The 20,843-nt window shown below is 33.9% G+C and overlaps 1 protein-coding gene across 29 annotated transcripts in view; it reads left to right on the top strand.

The window, feature by feature from the left end:
• The window catches only part of GRIA4 (glutamate ionotropic receptor AMPA type subunit 4), a 362,056-nt gene that overhangs the window by 287,535 nt on the left and 53,678 nt on the right, over positions 1 to 20,843 (top strand). For all 29 annotated transcript variants that reach the window (XR_014815154.1, XR_014815156.1, XR_014815155.1 and 26 more), the window contains 3 exons: positions 6,703 to 6,909; positions 12,832 to 13,202; positions 15,448 to 15,646. Coding sequence is in view for 16 of the 29 variants with exons in the window: in XM_084975905.1 (XP_084832031.1) it covers positions 6,703 to 6,909; positions 12,832 to 13,202; positions 15,448 to 15,646 (777 nt within the window). In the remaining 13 variants the exon portion in view is untranslated. The remainder of the gene's footprint in view (positions 1 to 6,702; positions 6,910 to 12,831; positions 13,203 to 15,447; positions 15,647 to 20,843) is intronic.

Below are 20,843 nucleotides of genomic sequence, written 5' to 3' on the forward strand. Positions count from 1 at the left end.
TCTGTGTTACATCACCAGCTAGCAATTTAATGTTAATCTGCCAAGCCTTAATTGGAAGTTTATGATTTTAGAATGCAAACCAACCCACAGCAGTTTTTGTGTAAGAATGCAAAATTCTAACTTTGTGTAATAGTTGCATGGGACTTAAATATATGTGTGTGTGTGTGTGTGTATATATATATAAATATATACTCCTAAAAAAGACACAGTAATGGAAAGTCATACTTCAGTACAGTCCTCCTCTTTTCAGCCTCTGATGAAGAATCCTATTTTAAGGAATTGATCAAGAAAGAAATGAGCTCCAAGCTGTTCGACCATTCCTAACTAAGGCTCAAGTCTTGTTCTCCTGTGTAGTAGATTTAAGTTAAATTTTCATGTGGGATTCTTCTTGGATGACCAACTCTGGACTACCATAAAAAAATTTTTTTTAAGTTCTGTGACTTTCCTGAGATAATAGAACAAAAGAAGAATTAATACTCATCTTTTTCGAGAAAATAGAGGTTGAAAAATAATGATTTGACAATTCTTGATATATCAGTTCCCAAATCTGGAAATGGGGTCACTGTATGTAAATGTTGGAATTACATCATTTTTAATTCCAAGCATAGATTTTCTAAAAGTAAACGTCTATAAATTTGTGTGCTTCTTTTCTGAATACACACAGTTGTTTAAAATTTTTTGAAATTTTGCCTGTTCTGTGAGAAATAGTGTTTTAATGTGCACTATAGATATAATGTAATAATTCCTTCCATTCTTGTTATTAAAGGGACTAGCGATATAATTCTTAAAACCAAAATATTAAATTAATTTTGCAAGCATGGCTAGTTTTTAGGAAGCATGCTGTCAAAAAATGAGTAAAATTGATTGAAAACCCAATTGTTTCCTATGTGTGAAGACTATTCTGTAAAGTTATCTGTTGTTTGACAGTGATATCACCAATATTTTCACTATCAAAATAATATAATGCTAGTATCTGTCTTCTGTATAAAAATGTAATCTCCATATAAAAAATACCTCTGCACTTTGCAGCTTCAATAATTCAAAAGAAAATGCTAGACTCCTTTTGCTAAAAATGTTCCTTGTGTTTGCTTTAGCTGAAAATGACATCCTAGGATCTATGACATCTCCATCATCTCATTCAACTTGAAAGAAATATTATTCCTTGTAGATGAATGTATAATAATCCCTCAAATTCAGTTGAAAACTTCCAACAAAGATGGCATTGGTTAGACCTTAAAATATGTGTGAGATCAATATCTAGATACAGAAGAAAGCTGGGAGTGTTTTGGCGGTGGAAATCATTCATTTTGATCGAAATTGATCTGGCATTGCTATTCTCTCATTTGTCTTTCCTTTGTGTATGTTGTTATTTATATGTTGATACACTGTAATGATATATGGCATTGTTAAATAAAGTTGATTGAGAAATTCATTTATTCATTCATAAATATTTATTAAGCGTCTGCTATGTGCTATGCACAGTTACAATCTCGGGGATGTGTTAGTGAACAAAAACAGACAAAAATCCTGCACTCAGTAAACTTTCTAGTGAGAGAAAGCAGACAAGAAGCATAATAAATAAGTATAGTAAATATCATTGTTTTTGGTTTTGGTTTTGGTTTTTATTTTTAGGGCCAAGCATGTGGCATATGGAGGTTCCCCGGCTAGGGGTCAAACTGGAGTCTGCGACTTACACCACAGCTTGTGGCAACGCCAGATCTTTAACCTACTGAGTGAGACCAGGGATCGAACCTGCATCCTCATGGATCCTAGTCAGATTCATTTCCACTGAGTCATGATGGGAATTCTAATTCTTCAATAAGATATGGCTTTAGTTTTTTGTATTGCTGAAATCTATTTGTTCTTATAACAGTGTTTTATACATGTGATCTTCATTTTAATGACTAATTTATTCTTCCTAAATACAGTCATATTGTATATAACTTAGCTAAATCTAAGTAAAAGTAAAAATTTACACCAGCATCACATGAGAATCATGACTACAAAGTTGAAAGGTCTGAAGTTTTAGATTCAGATACTCATCATTTTTTTTTCCTTTAATTTGAGTGACAAAAATTTTATTAAATTTTTAAAATTTATGAGATTATAACCATACTGATTTAACTTTTTACTTTCAAAATAAACAAGGAAGCCAAATCTTCCTAAGGAAGCCAAATCTATGCCATGTGGTTTGAATAAATGTAGCAATTGAGGGAAAGGTGGTTTGTAGTAGACATTGTGGAGAGAGAGAGTAGTGTTTTCCTCTCTGACCTTACTACTGTCCTTGGCTGTATCTCTGGAAAAGGAGAGATGATGCAATTGCAATTATATTTGCTCCAAGCCCATTTCCCCCCAAACATTTGCTACTGAAGATAAATGATGCTTATGATGGTGTTTCTTACCATCTTATGAACATAATGATTCTTTTGGAAGTTTTTCTATAAAAATCCAAATTTATTCATTGTAGTGTCAGAATTATGTTATAAGCCTTAAAGCAATTTTACTTATAGCACTTAATCTTACTAGGAATACCTTTCATAGTTTTTATGAGTTGCCTGATATTTTATCTTCTCCATGTAAAATTTTATAAATGCAGTATACATAGATGCATGTGCATATATAATATATACATCACATTTGTATATGTATGTATACATATATACAGAAAATATAGATATTTTTATTTTCTTCCTTGTATCAAATATTAATTTCCCCCGTCATATACCTTCCTCCAAAGAGATTTTAACTCAATGTCTTTAAATAAGTTATTTTTAATCAGCTGAAAACTATGCAGCCATTAGATTTATTCATTTTTTCTGAATTAAATAATAACATTCTAATGTCCACTTTTAAGAATTTTACCCATGGGATGAATTATCTACCTTAAGATTCTTCAGAGAAAAGCAAATATCCACATAGCAAGTAACTTCCGTTGATACTACTGATTTTAACTGTTTTCAAATAGTAATTTTAATGATTATATTTTTGATGTTTAGAAAATCTTAAAACCTTCCTAAAATTACCTTATCTATTTCAAGTTTCACTTTTGCTAAATACGAATAAACCAAACAAAAATTTTCTCAATAGGAAATTGATACTCCATTAATTAAAAATCATCTAAAGTCATTTATACAAATATTTTCATAGGCAAACCCTAATGTAGCAGCTTTAGACAGAGGTTGATTTTTTTCTTAAAATAGCAGAGTGGATGTAGAACACTATCCACTATGGAAATTGTAGTAATAAACTCATAATCACTAAGAAGTAATGCGTTTCAAGTAACTTCTAAGGAATTATTGTCCCACGGAGCGCAGTAGTTGATAACAAAGATGGTAGGTTATACTCTTTCATTTTTATTCACAATTAAATACTTGGGGCTCCATAAGCTTGCTTATCAAAGATGGCCCACAAATACCACTTAATGCTTGGCTAGAAGTCATACTGAAAAGATTTGGTACTTTCTTTCACCTATAGTAGCCCCAAATCTTTGTATTGAATCTCCTCAAGTGTGCAGCGTATGAAGGGCTCCTTCTGGACAAATTGTCAGATTAGGGATGGGGCAAATGAAGAGGCTGGTAGCGGGTAGAGGATTTGCTGCTAATTTGGATTTCCCACAGGAAAGAAAAGGAAAATGAGACACACTCAAAGAAATTGGGAAGAGTTTAGGAACTCTGAGAGCTTTTGTTCAAGAAAAGCCTGGCTATTCTCTCCCTTTATTCTTCCAGCTTCCTGAATGTAATCGTCTTATTTCTCTTATCTTTTATGCACCACTCTTCTCAATCTCAGTAATTATGCATTGCCCTTGGTTGTGCAAAAAGCCCAGCTAGATTTCTGATCAATATCTTCAGTAAACTGAAGGTTTCTATAGCCTTTGTTGATATGTCTATCAGAAAAACAAAGACCTGATGGGCCCCTGCTATCCAGAAAAGGAAATTGAAAAAAATCAAAGAAGACTCTAAATAAACGTGTGTTTATATACACATATGCCTGTTTCAAAAGACATGATCTGGCACTTGTTATATTTACTTTTCCTCTGAAGTCCCGAATAGGAGGTTCTAATTATAATTACTTTGCAGTGATATTACTATTTAGGAAGCACTGATTGACCAGAAAATCTTTATATTCATTGAGTACCAGACACTATGAAGAAGTAAGGAAAGGTTTTGTCTACATTTTTTACTTAAGATTTCATATAGATAATTTCATTCACTAAAATACAGAAATTCATTTCTTTAATCTTGTCTCATCTCTTGTTAAATCATATGAAATCTCAAATAGTTGCACATATTCTGACAGATGCAACAATAACTTCAAAAATGTTCAGATATTTCAAAATATAGGTTCAACTCCCACTTCTAGCTCTGTGAAATTGAACAGTTTGTTGAACCTCTCTGAGCTTAAATTTTCAATCTGCAAATGGGAAATGCTACTTCAAAATGGCAGTGTGAAAAGTAAATAACATGGTACAATTAAAAAACTTAAAATTGCACCTGACATAGTTAACACTAAATAAGTAAGAGCTAATATTATTTTTCATTACAATATTTTATCATTGTCTGTCATCACTCTTAGTCATTTACCCTTATTACAAAGAATTTAATCTTAAACATAAGAGGACAAGGTGCACATTTCATTTATTTTTGTAACACTAGTTTTTGCTTAAATGTTTGAGTGAATAATAAAAATTCAGTTTTAACGAAGCAAATTGTTCACTATGTAATGTAGAGAGGATTTTTGCAAATTATATAATACTATTTAGAGAAACTTCTGTACACAAGCTACCATGGTAACATACGTATTTGAGGGCTAAAATTCACATATTCAGATATTTCAGGCTCTTGAGAACTTATCAACCTTAGTACCAAATGTGAACCTTAGTGATACTCCTTTCGAAAACCTCTCAAGTTTATTATACTAACAGCCATTTCAATTAGAAATGGGTGATGTGCAAATGTGTGATTCTTGCTTTTTTGCATATTCTGCCATAATCTAATTAGCTATGGCAAAAAGAGAAAACGAAAGGATTAGCTCACTTTAACTATTAGTATTCTATAGCATATCTTAGAAATTAATAATATTTTGCAACAAATCACCAATTTTTTAACTACACTTATAATTTGCAAAATGGTTTATGTTTCAAGAATGTTTTCTACACACTAATAATTTTTATCTATCTAAAGAGAAAATTAGCTGCCTTTATTTTGTAGGTGGAGAAATTTTCCTGACCCAAGTCCAGTGTTAAAATATTCATCAAATTCAAAGAAGAAGTGAAAGACTTCTGGGTTACTTGGCCATATCTACCTAAGGCAGGATTTAATAAAATGATATAAGGGCCAATCTGTACAACTGTCCACAATGGAGGTATTTAGGATCTCTCTATGAGAAAATCATATATTATGTAATTTATAATTTTGTTACATTTTTAGAAGTAGTTTCTACTTTTACAAAGTATCTAAAAACAAAAATCAGAATTAGTGTAGACTGCCATATAATGCAAAGTAAATTACCTTCTAATCCAGAGTTTTCAGAGCAAGTTCAACTTTTCCAATTACAGATTTACTGGGAGAAAAGATTCATATGAAAATTGCCAAATGAATGTCACAGTACAGTTTTATAAATAAATAACTTCAATGTTGTTGACAAAAACTGCTTGTCTGCAAATGACTAAAATGTCTAAAGTGTAACCAGGAGTTCGATGTGTACTGCGTGTTCAACAGGTCTATCTTTTAGTTGATGGCTTTAGGTTTTATTTATAAAATCAAGTGCTTTCTTGCTAACCTGTCTTTTTAGTTTCACAAACTTTAAATGGTTTGGTTTAGAGGTGAGTGTGTGTGTGTGTGAGTGTGTGTGTGTTGTGTGTCTGTGTGTGAACTGAAAACCGTTCAGTAATTATTAACCGCTAGTAATCTTTTTCATTTCATAAGGATTTTGACAATAATTCTTCGGCCTATTTTGTCTTGCTTCAAAAACTAATTGGGAATATCACTTGAAGTGTGTTTGTCACAGTTGGGGGAAAATTTGTAGCTTCCATTGAGAACATGTTTTATAATAGGATAAAATTCATGTGGCACAACCCTAATTAAAACCAAAATATAGGACAATTTTAGGAAAGCCAATTTAGTGTAAACCAGTATATAAAATTTTTAAAACTATTAAGTCACTTCTTCATGAACTTGCTAATGCCTGCTCTGAGAAAGTCATCTTGCTAAATGCTAGAGAGCAAAGAAAAATGATCTAGCTCTTTTCCTAGAGGAAGTCTCAGTTGAAGGTAGCTAAACAAGGTGCAGAATATGGAGACCTGAGACCTCAAATTAGTCTTTTATCTCATGAAGCTGACTAAATAGACTTCAGCTTTATTAGATATGTTGAAAATAGTAACTTCATTGCTCTAGATGGTAATCTATGCTTCTCTAGTCAATTATTAATATGTATTTTCCTATCACAGTCACAATGCTAGATATGTAATAATCACTCAATAGAAAATTATTTTAAAGATTTCAGTTTTATTATGCAAAGTAAAGCAACTTAGTATACTTCTAAACATATTTATATTCATCTGTTTTATTACCGATTTCTTGCCACACAAAATCAATGTATATACTAATTGCAAATATAATCATTTTGTTAAATACTGTAAACTTGCCTAAAAGTTTTTGCATGTTTTATAATCTCTCCTTTACAGTTCTACTTCTCTCATTATAGGAATCCCCATATGTTATGTACAAGAAAAATCATGAAATGTTTGAAGGAAATGACAAGTATGAAGGATACTGTGTAGATTTGGCATCTGAAATTGCAAAACATATTGGTATCAAGTATAAAATTGCCATTGTCCCTGATGGAAAATATGGAGCAAGGGATGCAGACACAAAAATCTGGAATGGGATGGTAGGAGAACTTGTTTATGGGGTAAGCAAATCAATATTGAAGAATTTACTTACATAAACCTGAAACTTTTTTTCACTTGGCCACATAACTTTTAAATGTTTATTGCTGTTTTTAAATTTGCAGTTAATTTCAAAGAAGCATGTATGATGTTCAGATGTTTCTCTATTTTATAATAAGGCAATTCCCAAGCAATGAGAGACACCTAAAACCTGATAACTTCAAAAAAATAAAAATTCAGAATATGATGTCTATTAAAAAAAAAACACTGACTTCAATATCTATGATAATTATTCTCTTAATTAAGCTTGATGCTGCTGTACCATAGGTATGTTGTTTTGAGAACTGTAAAATAAATCCATTAGTAATCTGATACTTGATAATTGTAGGCGCAGATTTCCTCAACAGCATAAAGTTGGACCTTATTTTAGCTAGTTATTTGTATTCCTTTTGGTTGTATTTACTGGTAAATATTTTTTAAGTATTTGGTGAAACTGTCACGAAACTACTTTAGCACCTATTAAAGTATTCACCAGGGGTTCCCATCATGGCTGAGTGGTTAACGAAAATGACTAGCATCCATGAGGACACAGGTTCGATCCCTGGCCTTGCTCAGTGGGTTAAGGATCTGGCATTGCCATGAGCTATGGTGTAGGTAGCAGACCCAGCTTGGATCCTGCGTTGCTGTGTATAGGCCTGCAGCAACAGCTCCGATTTGACCCCTAGCCGGAGAACCTCCATATGCTGCAGGTGCAGCACTAAAAAGACAAAAAAAAAAAAAAAAAGTATTCACCAATAATGTGAGGTTCTTACAATTTTGAACACAGTAAATTTAAACTTTACACAGTGACATTATTTTTCCCTACATGGTAAAACAAAAAGCTAGAGTTTAATCTATAGTGGGTCTCACATGAAAGCATGCAATGCCCTTCCCTTGAGTTCACCAGATCTTGAGTGTACATATTCATAGCCAAGGGCAAATTCAATGTAGACATTCCTGCCTGAACATAAACAAGATCAGTCTCTTCAGCTACCACTGCAGTGTTAAAATCAAGTCAGCAGTTATCAAATGCTAGTAAAAGTATATTTCTAAAGTCCAAAAACCAAACCTCACAAAAAGCTGCATTTATCAAGTAACCAAAAAAAGTCACATACACTCGAAATTTGTTCTGAAATTTCCTGTAAACCAATTCATAATTTCACTAATTTCATAGTAATTAATTTCTGATTAATTCTCATCAGATCCCTTTGACATAAAGAATTACACAAGTCCTCTTTCCCCAGAAAATAATAAAAATGATAAATTTAGAACATAACTGAAGTTTATAGAGGGCCCCACTTTCCAAGCCAGAACTTCAGCTCAATAGTTTTGTGATTCTGCATCCTGCTTTTCTTACCAGGAACAATGAAATAATATCCATACAGGCCAGTCCAGTAGCTATACCTCAGCAGCAAGAGGAAATGGTTTGGCATTAAAGAGCAATCAGTTAGTTTTATATTCATTTGAAAGGACTGCTGACTAGTAAGATGCCCTAAATGAGGAAACCAGTTTGCAATTTTAAAAGAGAAAAAAATAGTTTCCCATAGGGTAAATATCAGTAGTTCGATAATGTGAGCTATAAGCTTCAAAGAAAAAAAGAGTTCCTAATACTGAATTCTTTGGTGATATTTTAAACTTTTGATGCAATAAGCAGATTTTAAATTTGGACATCAACCTAGTTGTTAGAGTTGCAGTAATTCATTTCCTTCAGAAAACACTATTGAGTTTTTCACCTCCTGAGCTCATACTTGGATTACCAATTAATTATGGACAGGACAACTAACCTGAGTTACTTTCTAAGAAATTTGATACATATCTCTCCTCTGGAGTTCTTACCCATTTGGCAGCCTGGCTCACCCTTTGCAAGGGCTCTGACCACGTTTTATTGGGAGAATACTATTTAAAAAATGAAAGCAAGTGATATGAAGAGAGTGGTATAATTAACAACAAAAAATTGTATCAGTGATACATGTTTCACAGGCACAGAAAGTCCTACGTCAGGCAGTTCTCAGAGAAAGAAGATAATACGGTGGTTATTCATACTTACTGTATTCATTCATCAGCCAATTCTTTCATCTGTAAGGATTTACATACCCTGATCTCTGCCACTTGAATTGTCCACTTTTTTCCCGAAAGGAATCTTTTGCCATGTCTCATACACTTTCCGTAGGCTTGGTACTTTTCATTCTGGTATCTGCAAAATCTTCACTTGTTTCTCAACTATTTTCTTTCTTATTGCTAATACCTACATGAATTCCCAGTTTGCAGGACTCTAACTAAAACTCTATTCTCTTCTACTGGATAAGGCCACCAAAATGATTAACTTTGAATCCATTATTTTGTTTTACTTTATTCTTTGCAAACTTTTTTACTGTAACTGTTAGGACTAGGTTATCTGTGAAACACTTATATGTGGTCTCAGCCCACCACCAGCTGGTTCCCCCAAAGCTCAAAAATCCCCTTACAGTCTCAGGTCCTTTCTGCCTGTCACACTTACCTACTGCAGCAAGTTGCATTGCATGATCTTCAGTGATACACTGCTCCAGGGCCGTCTCCTGAGCTCTGTGTGTATATTTTAATCCAAGGATTTTTTTCTTAAGGCAAGTTCCATGGCCTGCCAACACCAGAATTACTTGTGATGTGTGTTAAAATGCTGGCTCATGAGCCTCACTCCAGAGGGCCAAATATTATCAAGCTCTTACAGGATAATTTCACACAATTCAACGTCATGAAATTGTGTGGTAATGAGGTAACGAGAGGTAACGAAACAGGCAAACACAACATCGCCAATGTTAGGGAAAACGCAGATGTATCCTCTGTTCACTGGCTTCTTTCAGATCACACATTTCAGAATTTCCAGTGTGTCCACATTGAACATTGCTGTCACCACTGCCATCTAATATTTGCTTTCCAGTGCCTCTAGTTTTATGGGCTGGAAACCCTTCTATGTCTCTTCATGTTCCTCTACTCTTAGGCTTTTACTTTCATTAGCAGCAGCTTGTATAAATTTCAGAAGATACTACACAGAACAGTGTAGTAGGTGAAAGGATAGTTAAAATCAGTGAAAGAATGTATTATTCATTTATTCCTGTTGGATAACAGGACAACTACTTGGAAATTAACAGTTTTGTAATACATTATCATGCAATATGCTTAAATAAATTATAGAGGGATATAGGTACTAGGATAAAATATACATGATTGAGATTGATCAGAGAAGGGTTTTTCTAAGCATGAAAACAAAGAGAACTCAAAAAGATAATCTCATATGGCTACGACAAAATTTTAAATCATACATATTGCAATAAAGTACCATAAACAAAACAGTTGATGACTAGGGATAATATTTAAAACATATAAGGATAATAATATTTTAATATATTTTAAAATTATTGTAAATTAGTAAGTATAAAATGAATACCCCATATGGAAAATAGGGGTAGATTATAGCAAGTATTACATAAAAGGAGTAAAAGTGACTATTTGTTTTACAAAAAAAAAAAATTCTAATCAATACAATTAGATTAGCAAATTGGTGAAGATAAATGAGAGGATGCACAGAGGAGTATCCAAGGGTCAAAGCCAAATACTTTTATTTATTACTGGTGTAATATTTGCATGACCTTTCTGGAGAAAAGTTATGCAGAACATGTTACAATTTGGACCAGCAATCTTTTCCTAAGAATTTATTTTAAATAATACAGCTGGAGTTCCCGTCGTGGCGCAGTGGTTAACGAATCCGACTAGGAACCATGAGGTTGCGGGTTCGATCCCTGCCCTTGCTCAGTGGGTTAACGATCCGGCATTGCCGTGAGCTGTGGTGTAGGTTGCAGACGCGGCTCGGATCCCGCGTTGCTGTGGCTCTGGCGTAGGCCGGTGGCTACAGCTCCGATTCAACCCCTAGCCTGGGAACCTCCATATGCCGTGGGAGCAGCCCAAGAAATAGCAACAACAACAACAACAACAACAAAAAAAAGACAAATAAATAAATAAACAAATAAACAGAGGTTGTAAAAAAAATATTAAAAAAATAAATAAATAAATAAATAAATAATACAGCTATGTGTGAGGATTTGTTATCAAAGATGTTCACATTTTTTATATAAATTGTGCAAAACTGGAAACAATCTAAATATCCCCAATAATAAATTGAATAAATGTTGATACTTTAACATGATAAAATATTTGCAGTGATTAAAACATTTTTATTATATATGTTGAAAATAAAATTAGCTCATCATAGACTCTTGAGAAAAGGAATTATAAAATATAGTGTTCTATAATATGCTGTCTTAAAATAAAAATCGTATTCAGAAAACAATGTCTAGCAGGGCATATATAAAGAAAACAATAAAAGTAGGTGAAAGAAATGGAGATAACTTAATTTTCTGGTTCTGTTTTTATATACTAATTTTTATAGAGCTACTTCATATATCACTGTATAATGAAACTATACAAATAATCATCATCATCGGGAAATAATAACCTTTCAGCATGATTCTGGCTTTTGTACATGTGTGCATTTATGCTGTGAACTAAGTTTATTCCCACGTGAAGTCATATGCAGTAAATTCTCAGTTACCCAAGAGATAACATGACGGCCAGTGTACATTCTCCACGCACCCCTCCAGTTACCTTTGTATTAAACTGCTGGCTACTATATGAAATTAGAGGCCTGAGGATGATTAGGGTGAAGGTAAGAGCAGTAGCCACTATGTAAGAACATTTGTGTCTGTGTTTCAGATCCCATTTTAATGCCAAATATTTTCTTTTTTAAAAAAAAGTAATCAAAAAACCCTTTTTCATTTGTAGATCATGTAACAAGTTAGTTTTTTCACCACAGATTATTTCATTTGATTTTAGAGATGGCATGATTTAATGGAATAAGCACAAGCTCAAATTGCAGAGGTGCCATAATGTGGAAAACTCATTTGAGTCTCAGTTTCATCAACTCTAAAACAATGATAAACATAGATTGTTATGAAGGTTAAAATGAGAGGCCATTTAAAATATTTAAATAAGCACAGACACCTAAGCCCTCGGTAAATGGTTACTATCATTTTATTACTATTTATTTAATAGAGAATCACAATAATACAATGAGGTAAACAGGAAAGAAAATGTCTTGATTTTAGAGATATGGAAACACGCTCAGAAAAATTGCTCAAAATCACAGAATGAATATGGAAGCTGGTATCTTATTAATAATAATATCTGAGAATTAAAGCCACTGTTTCCCAAACTCTTTTTTAAAAATTGAAAGTAAAAAAAAAAACAGGGTATGTGAATGGGGAGAAATGAATGCCAATTTCCAGATTTTTGTGTGTGCGCTGAGTTGAAAAATACTGTAAAACAACCTATTTCTTCTCTCTTTCAAACACAAATTTTATGATAGGTTTTCTCATAACTGGAAAGGAATAAAAAAGAAAAGACTGTTTGAAATTTGCAATTCATAATATTAAGGAATAGCCAAGTAATGAACCTGTGGCAACATTCTAAATGAAACAGAAAAGACTGCAGCATAGCAGCAATTCTGGCCAAGAAATTCAGAGATTCATCCATATGTTATCAAGTATCCTCCACGCCACCTGAGACCTCAAAGACTAATGCAGTTATTTGAGTTAAAATTACTTTTGCTTACGTCTACTCTTTCTACTCTTTCTCTGTTTCTCTTCCTCTTACCTAGTTACCAGCACCAATAAAAATGTTTTGTGCAATTAAAGTGATAATAATATATTATGAAAACAAATGCACTGTTTTTATCATTGGTCTTAATATATCGTTGGCTTTCCAAAAAAAATGTGGAATGAATTCATAACTGTTTAGCTTTGTGTGAATCAATCCATTACTAATTGCTTAATGATACCTATTAATTTACATGTTTTCATGTGTCTTTTCTCTTATAGAAAGCAGAGATTGCTATTGCCCCTCTGACAATCACTTTGGTCCGAGAGGAAGTCATTGACTTCTCTAAGCCCTTCATGAGTTTGGGCATATCTATTATGATCAAAAAGCCTCAGAAATCTAAACCAGGAGTGTTTTCCTTCTTGGATCCTCTGGCCTATGAGATTTGGATGTGCATAGTCTTTGCCTACATTGGTGTCAGCGTGGTCTTATTCCTAGTTAGTAGGTTTAGTCCATATGAGTGGCACACAGAAGAGCCAGAAGATGGAAAGGAAGGACCCAGCGACCAGCCTCCCAATGAGTTTGGCATCTTTAATAGCCTCTGGTTTTCCCTGGGTGCTTTTATGCAGCAAGGATGTGACATTTCACCCAGGTTAGTTTCAAAATTCTTCACCAATTTCTCAGTAACTCTGAGTATTGTGCAGAATATCTCTTAATATTTCCTGGAGGCAGAACATTGCTTGAAACACAGAAAAACCTTGCAGCCCCCAAATTTATCTAAGTATACTCATATTCAATTTTTCCAAATTAGCACAAAGTATGAATACATCATAAAGATTAATTTCCCAGTGGAAAAGTAACATATGGAACCCATCGGAACACTCAAAAATCACTTAGTATTACTATTTCCTTCAGTGATTTGACAGATGGAAACTAGATTTAAATTGTTAAGAGTAGGAATTTATTTTCATGTTGTCTCCTTTTCAAAATCAAATGTTTTTGTTATTGTTGCCATTGTTCATTTTTGAAAATTAATTTTGAACTTGACTTACATCTCATGCGGCTTAAGGGATATTTCTGCCGTGGAGTTCCCTAAAACCTAAATCAATGTAGTAGGTGGTGGCACATATACACTGTTCTATCTAACAACACATAAACCAGCTCAGCAGTAAGCAAAGAGACAATAGGTAAATACTATATTGGTTTTCATTATTTGTGGAGTCATGGTTCATGTCCTTTGGATGCTGTGAGACATGTTTCAGTTATGTTTACCAAAATTGCAGCCAACCTCGTGTCTCAAGAAAAATACCAATTTTCTCTCAGAAAAAGTAGCCGAAGGCAAGAGAAGCTAAAAATTGAGTTTAAATAATGACTTATTTGAATAGCATCACAAACATGTATTTTTAAAGAAATGTGATGCTTTGTTAAAAAGAGACATGTTAGCTACAATGCAGTTTTCATTAAGACCCAGGAACACTACAAACATGCTTAAATGCCAATAACATAGAAATTTGAATCCATAACTCTCAATTAATGAGGTAAAAAGAAATCAAAGCAAATCAATTAATGGTGTTATGGTTTTTAAAACCAAGATCAAGCAAATGGCTAAGTTAAGGAGTTCCCGTCATGGCGCAGTGGTTAACGAATCCGACTAGGAACCATGAGGTTGTGGGTTCGATCCCTGGCCTTGCTCAGTGGGTTAAGGATCCGGCATGGCCATGAGCTGTGGTGTAGGTCACAGATGCGGCTCGGATCCCATGTTGCTGTGGCTCTGGTGTAGGCCAGTGTCTATAGCTCCAGTTAGACCCCTAGCCTGGGAACCTCCATATGCCACAGGAGCGGCCCTAGAAAAAGCAGAAAGACAAAAAAAAAAAAAAAAAAAAAAATGGCTAAGTTAAAACCAACAAGTGCCACTGATAATGATTGAGAAAAAGGTGGAATTTTAAAGCTAAAAATGCCACGGAAAATGTGAAAATTTTCCTCACATTAAGAAAATGTTTAAAAACAACTTGTCCTGGGAATTTTAAATGGTTTGATGGTCCTATTGAGTGAGATCAATTATGAATATGTTCTGATATAGTCATTTCATTCTCACTTTTGCTCTCCTCACCCACACTTGTCTGATAGCCAGAGAAAGGGTGAAGACAGAACATTTTTTGAACTCTAGCATCAGTTTTTATTGCTGTTACACTGCACATTGACAAGTCAAATGTTTTGGTCTCATCTTGGCAGTGATAGAAATATTTTTATACCTGTATATAAAGATTTTTTAAGACATAGCTCATTCTCCACTCGTGAGAAAATGGATACCAAACAAACAAAACATTCTCAACTATGGTTACTTTGAGACCAATCCTAGGTCTTCATCTGGTCCAGCCCCACCTTGGTATATGTCCCATACGTCCTGGCATGGCTCAGGCTGAAGGTATAACCAAGTTCTCTCAGAAAAGCACCTGGTATCAAATTTAAGAGCTCACCCATTGTTAGGATGTATTGCTATTTTATGTACCATCAAGAGAGAAACAGTCCTGCCAATTGACCTATGATACTGTGTTTTATCTCAGCAAATGTAAGCTGCATCCTAATTTCAGAGGTGCTAAAATATGAAGGGATCAATGAATTCTTCTTCTGTACCCAACAGAAATGCATTGGTTCATATTTCTGCCAATTACACAATAAAAATGAAACGTTTTCTATACTTCCAGTGGCATTTATATATTCAGTATAGCATAAAAGATATCAGATGATACAGAAATACTAGAATCATTCTTGAGTAGACAGACGGAAAATAACATGATACTTTTATTTTTAAACATGCATGGTGAATTGATGGTATTTCTTATCTTTCTCTATGTCATTATAGAAAGGAAAATGTGCATTATCTTATCCATGTTTAGATCCCTCTCAGGTCGAATTGTTGGAGGTGTTTGGTGGTTCTTTACACTCATCATTATATCATCTTATACTGCTAACCTTGCTGCTTTCCTGACGGTTGAGCGAATGGTCTCCCCCATAGAAAGTGCAGAAGACCTGGCCAAACAAACAGAAATTGCCTATGGAACACTGGATTCAGGGTCAACCAAAGAATTCTTCAGAGTAAGTTGAGGGGTAACTAAAAATAAAGTGTTCATAACTTTGAAATTCAGGTAATTTTGCCAATTATTTTATAGGCTTTAACTAATGTAGTTTTTGCAAACATAATGGTTTCTGCTATATTTAATGCTAATACTTATACCTGGATTTTATAATCACTTTAATTTGCAAAAGCTAAATGACTTACATTGCAAGAAGAACCCTCCCTGAAGAAATGTAACAGCAAAAATGTAAATAAAGCAACTTTCTAATATAGTTTATCCAAAAGATTCCAATGATGGTAATGGTATGTTGATAACACTATGAAATATGATACTTCATCTGGCAAAGTGGGATTTATCTATGATTAGAGATTTAGAGCATAAAAAATGAAAGTAAGGGAGTTTCTGTCGTGGCTCAGTGGTAACGAACTCGACTAGTATACATGAGGTTGCGGGTGCGATCCCTGGCCTTGCTCAGTTGGTTAAGGATCCAGCGTTGCCATGAGCTGTGGTGTAACAGCCATGGCTCAGATCCCTCATTGCTGTGGCTGTGGTGTAGGCCGGCAGCTCCAGCTTCAATTCGACCCCTAGCCTGGGAACTTCCATATGCGGTGGGTATGGCCCTAAAATCGCAAAAAAGAAAAAAAAAAAAACAGTAAGGCTTTAAAAAAAAAAAAAAAACACATTTGACTTGTTGCATTTGAATCCCAAAACTTTAATTAAATGTTAATAGCACCTATATTAGGTTTATTATTCTATAATCTACTCTATAACAATGGATTTCAAAGCAATGTGTTTATTTTCTCATAAGATAATGGCAACAAGGACTATTAAGTTCTAGCACCTTTGTAGGACATGTATGGTATTTCAACTGTGCTGATTTCCTCTACTTTTCAGATAAAATTGTTCAAACTGATAAAATTGCATTTCACATATGGATGTTATTCTTTTGGCTTGCCATCAGGATGGCAGGTATTTTGGGGGGGGGTTGGTTTTTTTAGCTGTTTGTGCCACTATAAGGATAAATTCTTTGTTCAGTGAATCTCTTTTACTGTGATTTTACTTAAATCCAGAAATATACACTTCATAATATCTGATCAGAGATAAGGGTTTAGTTCGTGATTTCAGAAATAAAAAACTAAAAAATGGTCAGAGTAATATTTTCACAAATATTTAACTAGGCAATAATGAAAACATCTAATGTTTAACATCATTTGCTTATGGACTAGATATTTAGTAATTTAGAAGACAAGCTATATTTCATTATTTCCTAAACTTTTGTATAAAATTAATGATAGACCTCCAAGTACAGTACTTATGTACTGTACTTGGAGATTACATATTCATTTAAGTGTATATTTATAGGTTTCTCACTCAGTTTGGAAATAAAAACAACAAAATATGCTACTGCACAAGCCAGTCTTAATTTTCATACAGTCGAATTAAGGTATTTCTCTTCTTAAAAAAATTAGAGTATTTTTATATACCTCAGATGTTTACGTAATACCAAATCAGGGAATTCCCATAGTGGCTCAATGGAAATGAATCTGACTAGTATCCATGAGGACCCCTGGCCTTGCTCAGTGGGTTAAGGATCCGGCGTTGCTGTGAGCTATGGTGTAGGCTGCAGATGCTACTCGAATCTAGCATAGCTGTGACTGTGGCTCAGGCTAGTGGCTAGAGCTCCGACTCGACCCCTAGCTTGGGAACCTCCATATGCTGAGGGTGCAGCCTTAAAAAGACGACAAAAAAAAAAAAAAAAAAAAACCACTAAATCAGGAACAAATTCATTCAAAAATTCTGTCAAACCCATCACTACATTGTTTTAAAGAAAAACAGTGAGCAATATCTTTGTTAAGAACATGGAGTGTTGGGAGTTCCCGTCGTGGTGCAGTAGAAACAAATCCTACTAGGAAACTCGAGGTTGAGGGTTCAATCCCTGGCCTTGCTCAGTGAGTCAAGGATCCAGCGTTGCGATGAGCTGTGGTGTAGGTCACAGACGCGGCTCGGATCCCACATTGCTTTGACTGTTGTGTAGGCTGGCAGCTAAAGCTTTGATTAGACCCTTAGCCTGGGAACCTCCATATGCCGAGAGTGCAGCCCTAAAAAGACCAAAAAAAAAAAAAAAAAAAAAGAATATGGAGTGTTGCTTATAGTTATAAAATTTGTAATTTAATTATAAAGTATTTGTAGCTTTTTCTAAAACCGTAAGTTATAGTCATGACAATACATTTTATTAATATTCTAAGGGTAAACTTAATTAGCCAAATTTTTTTTAACTTGCTGAATGCACCCCAGTTTCTATTGCTTAATAATAGTAGCATATGGCTCTAGCACATTTTAGCGTAATTTCAGTACCTTGCTGGAAATCTATGTTTCCACCCAAAAGAAAGTAGGTAAAATTTAGTAACTTTGCTTAAAAACCATTATGTATATGCATCAAAATATAATACAAGTCTGTGCTGTCACCTGCATTTTACTTAAAAATGATGATTTATTTTGATGTAAATAAAGCAAATATTCTGCCTTGAGTAAAGAAAGTAGAAAGAAATTTTATATTGAGTCCATGAAAATGTTTCAAAAATAATTCACTGTAAGCTCTTTGGCATCAAGTACGTTGAAAATGTATTTCTAATCTTTATAGAGTTTAAAAAAAACTGTTCAAGTTCTAAAACCTAATGAGGTAGATAAGAAAATATATTGGTTAGAAATATAGGAATCAGGAAAACTGCTTTCCTAGATTTACAAATCCTTCCACCTAAGTTGTGCAGTCACCATGCCGTGTTTCCTTTCTCTCCCACCCAATTTCAGTTTTAAAAATTGAGTTTTATAGGAGTTCTCATCGTGGCTGAGTGGTTAACGAATCCGATTAGGAACCATAAGGTTGCAGGTTCGATCCCTGGCCTTGCTCAGTGGGTTGAGGATCCGGCATTGCCGTGAGTTGTGGTGTAGGTCGCAGACATGGCTCGGATCCCGCGTTACTGTGGCTCTGATGTAGGCCGGCACCTACAGCTCCGGTTAGACCCCTAGTCTGTAACCTCCATATGCTGCAGAAGCGACCCTAGAAATGGCAAAAAAAGACAAAAAAATTTGAGTTTTATAGATACAGGTATTATTGTTGCAGAATAGCTTGAACCCTAATGGGACAAGAAAATAATTTTCCCTGGAAGTACATTTCCAGGAATGCATAAATTTGGATTCTCTGATACAAATCTCATTTATTTCCTATGTTCTCCCTCCTCTCCCATGCATGATGACCTGGTTTAAATAAGCCATTTGTCTGATAGGTTGGGGAAACAGAATGTGAAGAGTGTTTTTGTCCTTGTCAAAAATGTTTTCTCATAGGAACACAGTAATGGTACATCTGTCAGCTTCACTAAACTGCCTCCGGCAGTGACCTAACTCAGCACTTCAAAAAATGTTGCAGTTGTTCTGGAAAAAGAACTAGGCCATGGGGGGAAATTACATCTGAATTCAAATGTCGCCTTGGTTTTGCCCCGTTATGAAACTTGATATGTTTCATTTCTATGCACCTTGTTAATTATAAACATAGAGGAATTTAAAGGAATTTTGTACTTGGTGCTTAATGGGCTTAGGTACTTTTACATTATTACATATCTGATTAGAAAACGCTGATTTTCATTTCAGTGCAGATTTTACATTTCACAGTCATCAGTAACATCATGAATGCATAAATAAGGTGGATTATTATCTCAAGGTTTACAATAGTATCAAATAGTACATTGATGAGCTCTTACTAGAATATCAGTCTTGCTGCATAAGCTACTAAAAACAAGAAATAATGCACCTGAAAACAATATAAATATCAAATATAACGGATGACATTTTTACATATTTTCTATTAAAATCAGCAATGACAAAATACTTAATTTTGAGAAATTAAAGACAGCACATTTTTAAAACTCCAAGAATTATTTTAACTAGTAAAATAGTGCTTTAAATCAGATATTTTTGAATTGAGTTTCACGATAAAGATGAAACAAATAAATCTGAGATTAATTTTTTAAAATAATGTCATTATTTTTGCTTATTACCATGAGCAAATTTCCTCAAACCTGATCCTTAAGTAGATAGTACAGTTAAAGATGTTAAAAGTCCCATTATCACCATATTTATGAGCTTACTGTGTCTGCAGAAATTTCCTCATTTTAGTCTGTGTCGTCAAGTTTATAAAGATTGTCTTGCTTTCGTTCCTTAGTAAACATTCTCTTGCAGTCACAGATAAAGCATAGTGATATTATTTCTAATCCTTTACCTCTTGAATTCCTCCACTTCACCACTCCACCATGTGGAGGTGATGTGTATCTAAGCCATACCCCTTTAAACCAGAATCAGAATTTCTAAACATTAACATGAGTGACATATCATGTCATTTTTTTTTAATTGCTTTTATCACTTCTCTATTTTCCATTGGGAGTCTGTTATGCGTAAGACCTACTAAGTTAAGCATAACTACATTTTGGATTCCTTTTTCTTCTGAACTTTAAAGGAATTAATTTGACTTCTTTTGCACTTAGGATATACGTAAATCAATGTATTTAAACAAATACAACAGTAATTTTCCTCAGAGTAATATTATGGGAATGGACTTCTATAAAAATCAATGGCCTAAAGATATTTTATTCCTGTTAAAAAGGAATCATTTGCTTTAATATTATGTTGCATTCTACATAGTTAAATTATCTTCATTATTACCAAGCCCTAAAGATACTCTTTTTTCCATCGTGCTATTTATTAGTTTTGTTTAGCTGTTCCCTGTTCCTTTAATAAGATACTGAATAGTAAGTGGAAAATTGCTAACTAGCATGATTCTCATATTATTAAAAACTTTTCCCAAATTAATACTCAGATTTTACTTCCTCTGTTTTCAACGTAGTATAAGTAGTGAAGTAAACAGTATATAGAGAACACTATACCTTTTGGGATGAAATTCTTGTCAAGTTATTGATGTATTTCTTTAAATGTATTTTATGGTAAGTGATGTTGCTTACCAACACTTCTCTAACCTGAAATCATCAGAATAGATGTTTGAGGACAATCAGTATGCGTGATCCAGAGATCTATAATCTACAGAGATGGAACTCAGTGGAAACTGGAAGAGTTCATTCTGTGGAAGAGAACTTCATTAATAGAGATGGAATGAATGAGGCCTGGCAAGATGGCCTCCTGGTGGATCTCGTGGTTGAGAATTCTGTCCT

This window comes from Sus scrofa, chromosome 9 (assembly GCF_054392235.1).
Source record: "Sus scrofa isolate SSC_HxYL_T2T_F1_AM1 chromosome 9, Sscrofa_HxYL_maternal_Yorkshire_Landrace_v2.0, whole genome shotgun sequence".
Classification (NCBI taxonomy): Eukaryota; Metazoa; Chordata; class Mammalia; order Artiodactyla; family Suidae; genus Sus; species Sus scrofa.